The 17,776-nt window shown below is 35.5% G+C and overlaps 1 protein-coding gene across 9 annotated transcripts in view; it reads left to right on the top strand.

Moving 5' to 3' along the window:
- PTPN13 (protein tyrosine phosphatase non-receptor type 13) overlaps positions 1-17,776 on the top strand; it is a 228,831-nt gene that overhangs the window by 54,063 nt on the left and 156,992 nt on the right. For all 9 annotated transcript variants that reach the window (XM_040479058.1, XM_040479028.1, XM_040479075.1 and 6 more), the window contains exon 2: positions 1,747-1,866. In XM_040479058.1, coding sequence (XP_040334992.1) covers positions 1,752-1,866 — 115 coding nt within the window. In that variant the 5' untranslated portion in view covers positions 1,747-1,751. The remainder of the gene's footprint in view (positions 1-1,746; positions 1,867-17,776) is intronic.

The raw sequence follows: 17,776 nt of genomic DNA, 5'->3' as shown, positions 1-17,776 counted from the left end.
TCAAAGAAATTCCTCATATGTAATGTTCTCTGTACTCTTTATATATTATGTGTAGGCTTTAGAGCTATCTAACCAGTTCTCAGACATATTACTTTGGAAATTTGCTGCAGGGTAGACTTACTCACAAATCCTGTTGGGTATCTGATTCCTAATAGTATCTTGACGCATCTGTTGAAACTTCCAATTCAATACAGTATTTTACGTAGAAGATAATAGCTCCTATCTCTTAGAAAGGAATGAAGCGTATTATTTTTTAAAAAATAAATATGCTGCCATTTAATAAAGTGAATATGAAACTGAGAGTTTTTTTGGGGAAGAGGTGTTTGAATAAATAATCATTTCTATACAAGCTAAGTAAAAATGACTTTGGCTTTTTCTAAGCAGTATCTTCTGTCTTCCCTTTTAACTACCACATTGTTGCACTTAAGTACACACCCCTCAAGGTAGACTCTAAGCGTAAAATGCTATAGTAAATATTTGAAAAGAAAAGTAACAGGACAAGGCTGACCTCATTTGTAGCTGGAGTTGCTTTCTTTTCACTCTGGGTTAAAGTATCATAAATGTAATTTAAAAGAAAATATTAGCTATTCTTGTTAGTTGAGTAAACAAAATCAACTTTTCTCTAAAACAGCTGTTTTTTGTTGGTTAATTTTAAAATTTAATGGTTATAATTACAGAAAATAAGCATTTAACATTTTTCACTCCCTCTAGCTTCTTTGCTAAACCCATCTGCTTCTACCTACCAGTAGATACACATTATGCTCAAATTGGTTAGTTTGGATAGAAATCTTAGTGATCATTGTAAGGAATAATGTTCTTTTCAAGGAATGTCAATGTAGGACACTTTATATAGATGATATCGACTCCCCCCACCCCCTGCCTGCATAACGAAAATAGAATTATTGAACACCGTAGAAAACCTTAAAATTTATTAATATTATCACCCACTTAATTTAATGCCATTGAAAAAGATTGTCCCTACAAAAATGTCACCACAGAGTCAACCTCCTGATTTTTTATTAATTCAGCCTCTACAGAGTTAGATTACAAAGCATGTTTACAGGAATAACCCTTTTCCCTGCCATAGCCACCCCAAAATGGCAATGCTGTTACTATTATTATTACTCCCATGTCACGGATAGAAAACTGTGGTTAGAGGTGAAATGGTCTTCCCAGGGGCAAATGGTAAGTTGGCAGCAAAGTTGGGTCTGGAAGTAGTTGAGTCCATCAGTGAAAAATTTTATAGTTATACTGTATATATTGAAGATGTAGAAATCAATTAGTGAGTAGAAGAAATGTGTTCCATCTTATTTCAGCTTCATGCATCATGGCTGTAGGAGCTCTTCTCTACTCTTTTTTACCTGGGATGGATAGGATGAAGCCTGGAAGTATAATCTGAAAGGCCTTCAGTTCTGCTCTGATTTAATTAATCATCCACATTTTGGTGCCTCCTGGTACCTTCAAGTCTCTCTCTTCTGCCATGAAATAGTCACCACCTATTTTCCAGTTCAGGCTCTGAAGCTGATCCTGTTGGGCTAGGGCAAGTAGTTATTTTCAGATTTTTTTCCCTCTAATTCTTTTATCCTCCATGAGTTTAAGCTGTAGGATTATGTTTAGATTAAAGGCCATATTGAGAAATTAGGTAGATAGGAACCTCAGTCTCTCATCACTGATGTAGAACTTTCACCACTACAAATGCAGTGCAAGTTGATGATATGTACCCCTTCTGTTTCCTTTGTTTCTTAGGTAATATGCACGTGTCACTAGCTGAGGCCCTGGAGGTTCGGGGTGGACCTCTGCAGGAGGAAGAAATATGGGCTGTATTAAATCAAAGTGCTGAAAGTCTCCAAGAATTATTCAGAAAAGGTAAGTTTTTTTTGTTTTTCAGGGGTTTTTGTTTGTTTGTTTGTTTTTCTGTTTGTTTTTTTTTAATCAGGTAGCTGAAAAGGGCAAAGTATAGAAGGAATACTTCCCCTTATCTTTCTTTGGGCTAAAAAAAGCTCAGATATCTGAGCTTCAATATCTGAGAACATCTTCTATGTCCCTGATACTGTGCTAGGTGCTGAAAGTATAATGGTGATCAAAACCAAAAACATTCCCTGTCTGGAGCTTGTAATCCAGTGTAGAAAATAACTATTAGTAAAATACTTATATAAACAAATGCGAAAAATGGAACCATGACAACAGCTACAAAGGAGGGGATTCAGTGACTCTATGAAAACCCGTAATAGGTTTGACCTGGTCATGGGGAAGAAAAGGAAGGTTCCCTGAATAAGTCATCTCTGAGCTAAGATCTGAAAGAAAACAAGTTAACCATATGAGAAGGAGGGGGAAAGGTTCCTGGCAAAGGGGATAATATGTGCATCCCTGTAACTCTAAATTGGGTTAATGTGGACCGAATAACTAACTAGTTTGTTGCTTCCCTGTAGAGACAGTCACCTGGTCCAAATGACTGTGTAGCATTTTGGAGCTAGAAAAGTTAGGGAGTCACTCTTTGTCCAAACACATTTAATACTATACTGAAAGTCTCCACGTGAAGACTTTGAAAATGGTGTTTGCCATCCATTCACTTCACATGGCCAACTCCTATTTAGAATAGTAAAGATACCAAGCTTCATCTAAAAGAAGAATTAAACTTTAAAATTGATTTGCATGATATAATCAGGCACAGTAAACATTAGAGAAATGGGGGCAGATTTGAGTGTATAGTAATTCTCAAAGTATGGTCTCTGGATGAGGAGCATCGGCATCACCTGAAGCTGGTTAGAAATGCAAATAATGCAGACCCACACTAGACCTACTGAATAAGAAACTCTAGGGGTAGAGCCCAGCAATTTGTGTTTAACAAGTCCTTAAGGATATTCTAAAACGTGTGTTAAAATTTGAGTCATTATACAGTGGAATTGCTAAAGACATGAGCCATGGGAACCTTTTGGAAGGTGTAGGGGTAACCGCTGATTGAGTGTAGGAAGGTCTAGAGAAGAAAGGAAGAATTTTGGGGACAGATGGTAAAGCTTTGTTATTGTTGCTATTATTTTCTAACCCTGGGACAGGGATTTAAAATAGTGTTACGGCCCACCTAATTCTGCTAGAACCTAGATGTTTGAAGATCTTTGATTAGAGTTAGGATTAATCTAAAGAAAATTTATTCATTTTCTCTAATGCCGCTTACCTAAAACCTAGCTATGTTAAGTAGACCTTGTTGTTTTGTTTGCTTCATTTTAATTTTGGGGAAAATTTGGAAGTATAGACACTCTGGAATATAGAGCGGTAACCATGCTCCACAGATGCGGTTGAAGGAAGGGTATGTTGGTGACATTCCTTAGTTAATTAACAAAAGTCAATTTAATATTTAAGAAACAGTTCTTGCTTGTGAGGTAGATCCTCTTACTTGCGTGGAAGATCCCAATAAACAGAGGATGAGACTATTGCCCTTAAGGATTCATTCAGATCAGACAGATGCATGTGAAGAGTTTACTACTTCAAAACTGTGCCAAATGAGTGATTGGGATGATAAGTACTACAGATGTTCAAAGGAAGGAGAGATAATACCTTTTTTTATTATAGTAATGGCAGGATCACTGCCCTGTCCATGATTCATGCAATATAAAGCACCTTCCACACTGTGAATGCTTAAGGAGTTTTCTTCTTTCAAGTTTTGAAATGTTAATAAAGGTTTTAATGTCTGAATATAAAGTACTTGTAATTAAGATACAATTATTGCATAACATATTGGCACATTACAGAGAAGAGACTTACTGGATGTGTTATAAAATTAATTGTGAGGCAGTTATATTTTAAACACTGTTCAGTGGGGGCTGGTTACCATAGGGCCTTCAGTTCAATTCACAGGGTAACATCAGTAATAGAGAGAAATTGCATTTGGCTTCTTTGGCAGTCTGGGAATTGCCAACTATTATATTTGCCAACTGGGAAATTTGTACTTCTTTGGAGGAAATTTATGCTTATTTGATTTAGTGTATCTGAAATCTCTGTAGTTTTTCATTCCTCGTTTTGATAGCACAATGTCTTTTTGGCACAAGTTCATCACCTGTTATAACAAATTGAAATAAAATAATTATTAGTTTGCTTATTTTGTGAATGAATGGTGTTGGTCTTGGTTTTCTATTAGACACCCTTATGAATATAAAACTAAGAATGGTGGAGGGTGGAAGCAAGTAAAATACAATGGTCTTTAAGAAGTTTGTTTTTCTAAAATGTATTTTCTCGGTTTTATCTTTCTGTGTCTATTACGTAAATTTTGGCTCTTTTGGCGTTTTTTCTTCTTGAACTTGTATATTGCTCCTATGTCATTTTCAGTATGTGAGTGCAAGTTTGCATTCTTATGAATACAAGGCTGGAAATAAACATTTCTGCTGGGGGATTATTGAACACAAATCAAGAAAATGTTGTTTCTTTATCTTTTTGAGCCTCTTAGCAATTTAAGTCTTTTAGACTTTTTTAAAACAAAATGTTTGTGGCTGTTATTCAAGAATAATGATATCTAAGCATGACCTTATTGAAAGATACCATATGTAAATGAGTTTCTCTTCAGAGAAGGAAAAATGTAAAACTTTATTATTAAAATGTGCAATCTGGGGCTCCTGGGTGGCGCAGTCGGTTAAGCGTCCGACTTCAGCCAGGTCACGATCTTGCGGTCCGTGAGTTCGAGCCCCGCGTCAGGCTCTGGGCTGATGGCTCGGAGCCTGGAGCCTGTTTCCCATTCTGTGTCTCCCTCTCTCTCTGCCCCTCCCCCGTTCATGCTCTGTCTCTCTCTGTCCCAAAAATAAAATAAAAAACGTTGAAAAAAATTTTAAAAAAATGTGCAATCTATGTTGACTATTTCTTAAAATTTTTTGAGATTTTTTTGTGGCCTTGCATATGGTCTATTTTGTAAAATATTCTGTGGGAATTTGAAAAGAATATATATTTTCTATTTCTAGGATACAAATCAAGTTGGTTAATATTCATGCCTTTAAATTTTTTCTGTAACCATAGTTAACTTTTTCCTGTTTGAATTTATTTTTATTTATTTTGAGAGAGACAGGGTGTGCGTGCACGCAAGCCCGGGAGGGGCAGAGAGAGAAGGAGACAGTCTTAAGCAGACTCCATGCTGTCAGCACAGAGCCTGACACAGGGCTCAGACTCACAAACGGTGAGATCATGACCTGAGCCAAAGTCAAGAGTCGGCCACTTAACTGACTCAGACACCCAGGCGCTCCCATAATTATTTAAAAAAAAAATTTTTTTTACATTTATTTATTTTTAAGAGACAGAGAGAGCATGAGCAGGGGATGGGTAGAGAGAAAGAGACACACACACACAGAATCTGAAGCAGGCTCCAGGCTCCAAGCTGTCAGCACAGAGTCCAACGTGGGGCTTGAACCCACAAACCGTGAGACCTGAGCCGAAGTCGGACACTTAACCGACTGAGCCACCCAGGCGCCCCTCCCATAATTACTTTTTATACTTAATCTGTCAAATTCATAGAGATAGTTAAAATCTCCTATTATAGTAATGTCTATGCCTATCTTCTTACTACTGCCAACATGTGTTTTCATGTTATTTTGTATGGTACATATAATGGCTAATGACTAATTTAAATGGACTGAATATTTTATCAATATAAAATAAGGCTTTTTTTCCCCCTTTTTACTACTTATTGACTTAAATTCTATCTGGTCTGCTCTTAATATTGCTACATCTTCTTCCTTTTCCTCACCATTTACCTAGTATATCTTTTTTCCTTCTTTATTTTCAGACTGTCTGTATTGCAATTTTGGGTATCACTTATAAATAGTAGACAGCGAGATTTTATACTTTTTTTGCCTATTTTTTAATTAGGAAATTAAATGTGGCCAGTGAAATGAAAGTTCTGGAAGAATTTCATTAAGGGTCCTTCCATACTATGACTTTCTATTTGTGTGCTTCTCAGTCCACTTTATAAATTGATTGGGAGGCATAGCTAATGCCAGAAAATAGATATACATTTAAGATTTTAGCTTTTACATCATGGATGAACTCATGCAAGACTCAGTGGTCCTAGATAATGAAAAAACAATTCCATTCTCATGTGCATTCTAGATAATCTTCAGAACTGAAATTATTGCTGCCTTGGAAAATTTAGTTTACAATTTTATTAGTTCCCCAAGACTGTGATTTTTTATTCTTAGTTATGGAACTGTTGCTCTTTGAAGAAACCAGATGTTTTGAATCCAAGGGATTTCAAAGTATTAGGGTGGATGATTGGTTGTTGCTAAAGTTGCTGCTTCATGACTAATCAGAGGAAAAGAGACAATCTTCCTTTATGAATCAAAGATATAAATCCCTTTGTATGTAGTCATTTCTGGTTCCCTATTTATTAAGTAATAATTAGTGAAATTAGTAAATTAGTTACAAAGATAATAAAATAAAGCATTTTGATAAAGTGCTAAAAAACAAACATTCACTGTCTAAATAAAAACATTCAAAGAGTTACCAGCAAGTATCCTTAGAAAATTAAGAAGACTATGTTATATTTCATATTCTTTTTGGGAAACAAATCTGAATAAGGTTGCAGAGAGCAGGGCATATAGACTCCTTTGGCTCTATTTCATGTAAACACTTGCTTATTATATGCATGAGTGAAAATACATTACAACAGATATCTGGGACAAATATCAAATAAACTTCTCTGTTCTTATTGAAAAGTGTTTAAAAATTAGAGTTTTGGAATACCTTTTTAAAAAAGTCTTATGAGAGAATTGCCTATTATTTTATTATCAAAATTAAGTGAAATATTAGTTTTGTTATTTTTTGTTGTTCTGTGGAATTGCTTTCATGAATAAATACTTTCAGGGAAATTTTCTTGCTACTAAAAATGAAAAATAACATACCAGAAACATATAAACTTAGAACCACACATACATATGTTTTTTAATTTATGGAATCAAACTCTTTGAGCTGGAAAGATCTTAACCCATTTCACCTAATCATTTTTTTTTTAATTTTTTTTCAACGTTTTTATTTATTTTTGGGACAGAGAGAGACAGAGCATGAACGGGGGAGGGGCAGAGAGAGAGGGAGACACAGAATCGGAAACAGGCTCCAGGCTCTGAGCCATCAGCCCAGAGCCTGACGCGGGGCTCGAACTCACGGACCGCTAGATCGTGACCTGGCTGAAGTCGGACACTTAACCGACTGCGCCACCCAGGCGCCCCTCACCTAATCATTTTTAGAGATAATAAAATAAGGCCCAGTTTAAATGACTTGTAAGAATATTGGCAGAGCAGAAATAATTTAACTATTTTAAAATAAGTCATTGTGAGCAGTACCTATTTAAAGCCATAAAATTAATTCATGTATACATGACAGTAAAGTTTTAAAATTGATAACTTTCCTATGAGCATATCAACAGAATGTTTAGAGAAATAATATTAGATGACAAAAGTGGCATCACTTCAGATTCTACACATTTTAAAAGAATAATAAGGGAAAGTTATGACCAAAGGTATTGAAAAAATTGAAATGGAAATTGAAATTCAGTGCTGGAATTGAAATGCACACCTTATAGATGAAGAAGATGTATATATGTACAATGAAATATTACTCAGTCATCAGAAAGAATGAAATCTAGCCATTTGTATGAAGTGGATGGAGCTAGCATGTATTACACTGAGGTAAATAAGTCAGAGAAAGACAAACACCAATGATTTCATTAATGGGTGGAATTTAAGAAACAAAACAGAAGACCATATGGGAAGGGAGGAAAAAAGAGAGAGGGAAACAAACCATAAGAGACAGTTATGTTGGAGAACAAACTGAGGGTTGATGGAGGGAGATGAGTGGGAGAAGGGCTGGATGGGTAGTGGGTATTAAGGAGGGTACTTTTAATGAGCACTGGGTGTTGTGTGTAAGTGATTACTCAAACCAATAATGCACTGTATGCTAACTAACTAGAAATTAAATAACAATTTGAAAAGAAAAATATCACAATGGTATTGGATAGATCGATAGCAACATTGAATGCCATATCACAATGGAGTGATGTCTTCAAATTACTGAGGAAGCATTCTTTCCAAGCCAAATCATCAATCAAATGTAAGTATCAAATAAAGACATTTGCAAACTTACAGTGTCTCAAAAAATGTACCTTCTATACACCATTTTTTAAAGAAGCTATTACAAAACAAAGGAACAAACAAATAAACAAAAATGGAAGACCCTGGGTTGAAGGTGCATGATATATGCACAGCCGAGAAGTGAAGGTAAATCCTGGACTGATAGCTGTTCAAAAATCCTAGAACATGTCTAATTTAAACAGCAGGAGAAAAGAAGACTCCATTAAGATGTCTTTCAGGGAAAAAGAACTATTAATCATTTTCAGAGAGGTTTAACAATTCTTTGGAGGGTATAGGAAGGGCAATGAAAATGAAGCAAATGACTACTAATCAGCCTTCTAAAGATATTTGATTTATTAATTTGTGTATACATATTGCTTTCATACAACATTAACTTTAAAATACTCGCACAAGAATGCAAAATGCAAAGATATCATTATATCACTGTATGTTATATCACAAAATTAAAAATAATCTAAATGTCCATCAGTAGGAGTATGATTATATTATGGTACTGCCAAATGAGAGATTACTATGTATCCTTTAAGAAGGAGAGAGAATCTGGATGTGTACTAAATGAGAGCTAGATATATGTTTAAAGGGGAAGGAGGGAACAGGTTCAAAACTTGGCTCCATAATGTGATCCTGTTTTTTAAAGTAAAAAAAATTCTTCTAAATATATATTACCTTTAGCATTGAAAAACAAAAAATTGGGGAACTTTGGATTTTTACTTCCTAATTAAATTTTTTTGTATTGAATTGTTTATAATGAGGATGGCCTTTGTGTACTCACAAAAATCAACACAGATGAATTTTTACGAAGATTACTTTTGAGCATAGAAGTCAATTTTTCCATACTTTCATTTAACAAAATTCACTCATCAAACTATTGTGTTTGGTATTGGAGAGACAGAGATGAATAAAATATATTTTTTGTATTTAATTAAAAAAACAAAATGGACACCTTAAAAGACAAAAACTACCAAAGCCCATTAAAGAAAAGTAGATAACCTGGATTGCCCTATATCTATGAAGATGAATGGATGTATATTTTTAAATGTTCCACAAAGAAAACCCCAGGTCCACATTGTTCCACTAGAGAATTCTAAGAAGTTATAAAAGAAATAATAATAATTTTATATCAAACACTTGAAGAAAATTGAAGAGGATCAAATACTTTCCAACTAATTCTGTGAGGTCAACATTAATATCAGAATCAGATAAAGCCATTAGAGGAAATAAAACTGTAGACTAATATATCTCATGAATGTAGAAGCAAAACTTTTTAACAAAATTTTAACAAATTGAGTCCAATAATATATAAAAATGTTAATATATCATGACCAAGTAGATCCCAAAAATACAAGACTGGCTAACCATTCATAAATCAATCAGTGTAATTCACCATATTTATAAACTATAGAAGCAAAACCACATATTCATCTCAGTAGATGCAGGAAAAAAATTTAATAAAATCTAACATCCATTCCTGATTAAAAAAAACAAAAAACAAAACAAAACAAAAAAACCTCTCTGCCAACTGGAAATAGAAAAGAACTACTTCAACTTGATAAGGGAATCTACAAAAAACCTATCACTAACATCATACTTAATGGTGAAACGATGAATTTTCCCCCCCTGAGATTATGAATAAGTCAAGGGTGTCTGCTATCATTACTTATACTGAACATTGTGCTCAATGTTCTAACCAATGCAATAAAGCAAGAAAAGAAATGGAAGGTATCTGGATTAGAAAGAGGTAAAACTATATTTATTTGAAAACAACATGGTTATCTACATAGAAAATCTGATAGATCTACCAAAAAAGAAATGCATTAGAACTAATAAGTGACTTTAGTAAGTTACAGGACACAAGATTAATATACAAAAATGAATTGTATCTTTACATAGTAGCAATGAACAATCAGAAATTTAAGTTTTTAAAAAGCATATTAAAATGATAAAAGGAGATTAGAAGATGGTGGGCAGAATAGGAGGACTGTAGGCTCACCTCATCTCATGGATACAACTAGATAACTATCAAATCATCCTAAATATCCCAGAAATTGCCCTGAAGACTGGCAGAACAAACTCCACAACTAAAGGTAGAGAAAAAGCCACATCAAAGAAAGTAGGAAGTGTGGAGACATTACTTGGGAGACAGATTGGCTGCTGCACTGGGGAGGGAGCCATAGTTGCAGAGAAGAGTGAGAAACAGTCCAACACAGAGGGGAGCACACAGGGAAAACAAATCCTCATAGCAATTGGCTTGGAAAGGGAAAGAGCCTGAATTTCATGAGTTCTTGCAACCAGTGGGGTATAAAGCCTGGACTTTTAAACGTCACTGGCTTGGCTCTGAGAGAGCTTGAGCAATATTGGGGCTGCTCTTGGAGAGAAGGTAGGCAAACAGCCTACAAATACATAGCATGGAAAACAATGATCTGAAGAGCACCTGAGGCACACATTGGGGAGGTTATTTACTCATTTTGGAGTGTGTCCCAGAGAGACTGCATTTAGGGAGAGACCCCTCTGAGAAAAAAGGAACTGACTGGCACCATTTTGTGCCCCTGGCACTAGGCATAAGCACAAGGCCAGCTGCAGGAAGAGCTCAGGGCCTACATTCACTATCTAACTTGTTCACAGCGAGCCAACCCCCACCCTATGCTCCGGTGGAACCACCGCTCCCAGTCACATTGGCCTTAGTCCCAGCACAATGGGCCCGTTCTCCCAGAACACTGGCCCAAACCCCAGCCAATTCCACATTTCCCCACACGAGAGTTTTGCAGAGCCTCAGTTCCTGCCATGGTGGCAACAGGTTTTATTTCACAGACAAGAGCACATCTGGTTACAATGTACCACATTCAGACCAGAGACCAAACATGCCCACAGCATTCAAAGAAAGCCTCTGCAGACAACTGGCCTGAAGGACAAAGTGTCCAGGACAAAACATGAGAGTACATGCTGCCTACATTGGAAATATTCCCAGAAGAGCCAGGCCTTGGGAAACATGAGACATTACATAGCAGGGCACTCCAGGACCTCTTCTTTATAAGGCCATTATCCTTAAGAACAGGAGACATACCTGACTTTTCCTAACATAGAGAAACAGGCACAGACTTACACAAAATGAGAAGACAGAAAATATATCCCAAATGAAAGAACAGGACAAGGCAATGGCCAGAGACCTAAGCAAAACATAAAAGTAACATGCATGATAGAGAATTTAAAATAATGGATCATAAGGATACTCACTGGAATTGAGAAAAGAGTGGAAGATACTCTTTCTTGACACAGAGATAAGGAATAACATAGTATAGATAAAGGGCTCAATAAATGAGATGAGAAACATGCTTGATGGAATGAACAGCAGGCTGGAAGAGTAGAGGAATGAATTAGAGACCTAGAAGAGAGTAATGGAAAGTAATGGAACTGAACAAAAGAGAGGAAAAAGAATTATACAAAACAAGAATAGACTTAAGGAACTCAGTGATTCCATCAACTGTAATACCATTCTTATTATAGGAGTCCCAGAAGAAGAAAAGACAGAAAATAGGGCAGAAAATTTATTTGAAGAAATAATAGCTGTAACTTCTTTAATCTGGGGAGGGAAGCAGATGTTCAGATCCAGAAGGCACAGAGAATTCCCATCAAAATCAACAAAAGCAGGCCCACACCAAGACATATTGTAATTAAATTGCCAAAGTATGGTAATAAAAAATTCTAAAAGCAGCAAGATGAAAGAAAACAGTAACTTAAAAGGGAAACCCCAGAAGGCCAGCAGGAGATTTTTCAGCAGAAACTTTCTGAGCCAGAAGGGAGTTGCATAATATATTTAAAGTTCTGGGTGGCTCAGTCGGTTGAGCCTCTGACTTCGGCTCAGGTTATGATCTCACGGTTTGTGAGTTCGAGCCCCGCGTTGGGCTCTGTGCTGACAGCTCAGAGCCTGGAGTCTGCTTTGGATTCTAGGTCTCCCTCTCTCTCTGACCCTCCCCCATTCATGCTCTGTCTCTGTCTCAAAAATAAATAAATATTTAAAACAAAATTAAAGTGCTTAATAGTAAAACTCTGCAGCCAAGAATACTCTATCCAATATGATTATCATTCGGAATAGAAGTAGAGCTACAGAGTTTCCTAGACAAACAGAAACTAAAGGAGTTCATGACCACTAAGCCAGCCCTGGAAGAAGTAGTAAAGGGGACTCTTTAAATCAAGAGACCAGAAGTGGCAGGATAAGGTGTGAAACATAAAAGCAGTAAAAATGAATATTTCTGTGAAAAATCAGTCAAGGAACTCACAAAATAAAAGGATGTAAAATATAAGAACATATACCTAAAAATGTTGGAAGGAGAGGAGTAAGGAATGGATTGCAACTTAAACAACCATCAACTTAATATAGACTGCTATGTGCAAAAGAGGTTATATACAAACCTAATGGTAACCATATATCAAAACCCCCTAATCTGCAAAGAATAAAGAGAAAGAAATTCAAATATATCACTAAAGAAAATCTACTAAACATGAGAGAAAGACAATAAAGGATCAGAGAAAATCTTTGGAAACAATCGCAAACAAGTAATAAGATGGCAATAAATACATATCTATCAATAATTACATTGAATGTAGCCAGAGTAAATGTTACAATCAAAAGACATAGAGTGACAGAATGGATTAAAAAAAAAAAAACAAGACCCATCTGTATGCTGCCTATAAGAGACTCATTTTAGACATAAATACAGAGGGGATGAAGAAATACCTATCATGCACATGGATGTCAAAATAAGGCTGGAGTACTAATACATATATTGGACAAAATATACTTTAAAACAAAGACTATAACAAGAAGCAAAGAAGGACACTATGTATAATAATAAAGGGGGCAATCCAACAAAAAGATATCATAATTGTAAATAGTAATCCAATATAGGAGCACACAAATACATGGAACAGTTAATAACAAACATAAAGGAACTAACTGATAATAATACAGTAATAGTAGGTGACTTTAACACCCTACTTAAATCAGTGGGCAGACCATCTAAACAGAACATCAAGAAGGAAACAATGGCTTTGCATGATACACTGGATCAGATCGGTTTAACAGATATATTCAGAACATTTCATCCTAAAAAAAGCAGAATACAATGTTCTTTTCATGTGCATATGGAACAGTCTCCAGAATAGATCATATATTAGCCCACAAAGCCAGCCTCAACAAATTCAAGATAGAAATCATGCCATGCATATTTTATGACCACAATGCTATAAAACTAGAAGTCAACCACAAGAAAAATATGTGAAGCTCACAAATACATGGAGGTTAAATAACATGCTCCTCAACAATGAATGAGTGAACTAGGAATTAAAAGAAGAAATTAAAAAAAGCACATGGTAACAAATGAAAATGAAAACACAATGGTCCAACACCTGTGGGATGCAGCAAAAGCAGTTCTAAGAGGGAAGTTTATAGCAATACAGGTCTACTTCAAGAAGCAAGAAAAATCTCAAATAACAACCTTGCACCTAAAGGTGCTGGCAGGGGGCTGGGGGACTAAAACCAGTGGAAGGAAAGAAATAATCAAAAACTCCCAAACAAAAGTCCAGAACAAAACTGCATCTCAGGTGAATTCTACCAAACATTTACAGAAGAGTTCATATCTATTTTCAAACTATTCCAAAAATAGAAGAGTAAGGAAAACTTCCAAATTATTCTATAAGGCCAGCAATACCCTGATACCAAAACCAGATAAAGACACCATGGAGCAGGGGCAGGGTGGAGGAAGAGGACTACAAGCCAATACTCTGATGAACAGAGATGCAAAAATCTTCAGTAAAATACTAGCAACCCAAATCCAACAATAGATTTTAAAAAATCATTAACCACAATCAAGTGGGATTTATTCCTGGGATGCAAGGGTGGTTCAATATTCACAAATCAATCAGTGTGATACATCACATCAATAAGAAAAAGGACAAGAGACATGATCATTTCAGTAGATGTAGAAAAAGCATTTGATAAAGTATAATATCCATTCATGATAACTCAGCAAATTAGGTTTAGAAGGACCTATACCTCCACATAATAAAGACCAAATATGAAAAACCCACAGCTAACATCATCCTTAATGGGGAAAAACTGAAAGCTTTTCCGCTAAGGTCAGGAACAAGACAAGGATGTTTATGCTCACCATTTTTATTCAGCAGTCCTGGAAGTCCTCGCCACAGCAATGAGACAACAAAAAGAAAAGGAATCCAAATGGGTAAGGAAGAAGCTTTTTCACTATTTGTAGATGACATGATACTATATATAGAAAATCTGAAAGACTCCACCAAAAAAACTGCTTGATCTGATAAATGAATTCAACAAAGTTGAAGGAAACAAAAGCGATGTACAGAAATCTCTCACATTTCTATACACCAATAATAAAGCAGCAGAAAGAGAAATTAAGAAAGCAATGCCATTTACAATTGCATAAAAAATAATAAGATACCTAGGAATGTACCTAACCAAAGAGGTAAAAGACCTGTACTCTGAAAACTATTAAATACTGATGAAAGAAACACAAGGAAATGACACAATGAAATGACACAAGGAAATGGAAAGACATTCCATGTTCATGGATTGGAAGAATATTGTTAAAATGTCTACAATACCCAAAGCAGTCTACACACTTAATGGAATTCCTGTCAAAGTTCCAGCAGTGTTTTTTACAGAACTGGAACAACTTGTGTGGAACCATGGAAGACCCCTGAATAATGAAAGCAATCTTAAAAAAGAAAAGCAAAGCTGAGGCATGACAATCCCAGACTTCAAGTTATATTATAAAGTTGTAGTAAAAAAACAGTATGGCACTGACACCAAAGTAGACACATAGATCAATGGAACAGAGTAGAAACCTAGGAATAAACCCACAACTATATGGTCCATTAATCTTCAACAAAGCAGGAAATAATACCCAACAGGAAAAAGACCCTGTTTAAAAAATGATGTTGGGAAAACGGGGCAGCAAATGCAAAAGCAAGAAACTAGTCCATTTTCTTACACCATACACAAAAGTAAGGTCAAAATGGATTAAAGACCTAAATGTGAGACAGGAAACTATTAAAATTCTAGAGGAGAGTGCAGGCAGTAACCTTTTTGACATCAGTCGTAGCAACATTTTTCTGGATGTGTCTACTAAGGCAAAGGGAACAAAAGCAAAAATAAACCATTGGTACTACATCAAAATAAAAAGCATCTGCACAGCAAAGGAAGCCATCAGTAATACTAAATGGCATCCTATGGAATGGGAGAATTTTTTGCAGATGACATATATGATAAAGTGTTAGTATCCAAAATATATAAAGAACTTATACACCTCACACCCAAAAAACAAATAACTCAATTAAAAAATGGGCAGAAGACATGAGTAGATATTTCTTCAGGGAAGACCTACAGATGACCAACAGACACATGAAAATATGTTCATCATCACTTACCATCAGGGAAAAGCAAATCAAAACTACAATGAGGTATCACTTCACACCTGTTAGAATTACTAAAATCAACAACCCAAGAAACACAGTTGTTGGTGAGGGTGTGGAGAAAAAAGGAACACCCGTGCACTGTTGGTGGGAATGCAAACTGGTGCAGCCACTGTGGAAAACAGTATACAGGTTCTTCAATAAGTTGAAGATAGAAGTAGCCTATGATCCAGCAATTGAACTATTGTGTATTTACCCAAAGAATACAAAAACGGTAAATTCAGAGGGAATACATGCACCCTTATGTTTATAGCAACATTATTTATAATAGCCAAGATATGGAAGTAGCCCAAGTGTCCATTGATTGATGAATGGATAAAGAAGAAGTGGTGTATATAGCAATGGGATGTTATTAAGCCATAAAAAGAATGAAAATTTGACATTTGCAACAACATGGATGGAGCTAGAGAGTATAATGCTAAGCAAAATAAATCAGTCAGAGAAAGACAAATGCCATACCATTTTACTCATATGTGGAATTTAAAAAACAAAACAAATGTGCAAAGGGAAGAAAAAAAGAGAGACAAATCAAGTAACAGACTCTTGATTATGGAGAAAAAACTGATAGCTACCCGACAGGAGGAGGGTGGGAAAATAAGTTAAATAGGTGATGAAATTTAAGGGGTACACTTGGTGTGATGAGCACAGGGTGATATGTGGAATTGTTGAATCACTATGTTGTACACCAGAGACTAGTAGAACACTGTATGTTAACTAACTGGGATTAAAATAAAAACAGATAATTAAAAAAAATGTAAAGTATAAGTTGTGAAGTAAAAAAATATGAAACCATTAGGAATAAATCTGACAAAAGATGTGAAGACCTGTATAATGAAAACAAAAACGATGTTGAGAGAAATTAAGGAATATCTAAATAAATGGAGAGCTATGCTGTGTTCATAGATTTAAAAACTCAATATTGTCAAAATTCTTTGAATTGTCAAGTCTATAGATTCAGTTGAGTCCCAGCGAGCATTTTTTTGTCAAGATTGGTGAGTTGATTCTAAATCCATATAGAAATTTAATGGACTTAGAATGGCCAAAACAACATTGAAAAAAAAAACATTTTGGAAACTCACATTACCTGCTTTTAAGACTTATAAATTACAGCAGTCAATGGGATATTATAGAGTCTATGAAGAGACCCATATTCATATGCTTGTTTTTAGACAAAGATACAAAGTATGATTCATGAATGGTGCTATAACCACTGGATATCCATTAAATTTTATTCTTACCTCATGCTACAGACAAAATTAATTTAAACATGGATCATAGGTCTAATCATAAAACTTAAAATTACAGAAGTTTGGGGAAAAAGCATAGGAGACCATAACTGTGACCCTGGGTCACAAAGACTTCTTAGACATGATACCAAATGCATGATTCATAAGAGAAAATAGATAAAATGCAGTCCAGAATTAAAACATCTACTCTTAACACATTATTAAGAAAATAACAGAAGTCACAGGCTGGGAGAATATGTTTGTAAATGATATAAGTGATAAAAGGTTTGTATCCAGAATATATAAAGAATTTTAAAACTCAGTAGTAAGAAGAACATGACCCCCCCAAAATGGGTCAAAAGATTTGAATAGTTCGCCAAAGAAGATATACAGATTTCAGATTTCAAATAATTTGAAATTTATTAGTCTCCAGGGAAATACACAAATCTCAGTATCATTAGCCATCAGAAAAGTAATAAGATTAAAGCCACAAAGAGATATTACTACACATCTATTGGAGTGCTTAAAATGAAAAGGTTGGCCATACCAGGAATTGGCAAGGAGTTGGGGGAGCTGGAGCTTTCATTTACCATTAGTGGAGATATAAAATGATATAATTTCACATTTTGGATGCTCTTAACAATTTCTTTAAAAGTTAAATATAGGGGCGCCTGGGTGGCGCAGTCGGTTAAGCGTCCGACTTCAGCCAGGTCACGATCTCGCGGTCCGTGAGTTCGAGCCCCGCGTCAGGCTCTGGGCTGATGGCTCAGAGCCTGGAGCCTGTTTCCGATTCTGTGTCTCCCTCTCTCTCTGCCCCTCCCCCGTTCATGCTCTGTCTCTCTCTGTCCCAAAAAGAAATAAACATTGAAAAAAAAATTAAAAAAAAAAAAGTTAAATATATACTTACCATGTATATTTCTAAGCACTTAC

This window comes from Herpailurus yagouaroundi, unplaced genomic scaffold (genome assembly GCF_014898765.1).
Source record: "Herpailurus yagouaroundi ecotype Mexico unplaced genomic scaffold, PumYag 28, whole genome shotgun sequence".
NCBI classification, from domain to species: domain Eukaryota; kingdom Metazoa; phylum Chordata; class Mammalia; order Carnivora; family Felidae; genus Herpailurus; species Herpailurus yagouaroundi.
Note: the sequence above shows the minus strand (reverse complement) of the source record. Positions and strands in the feature narration are given on the sequence as shown.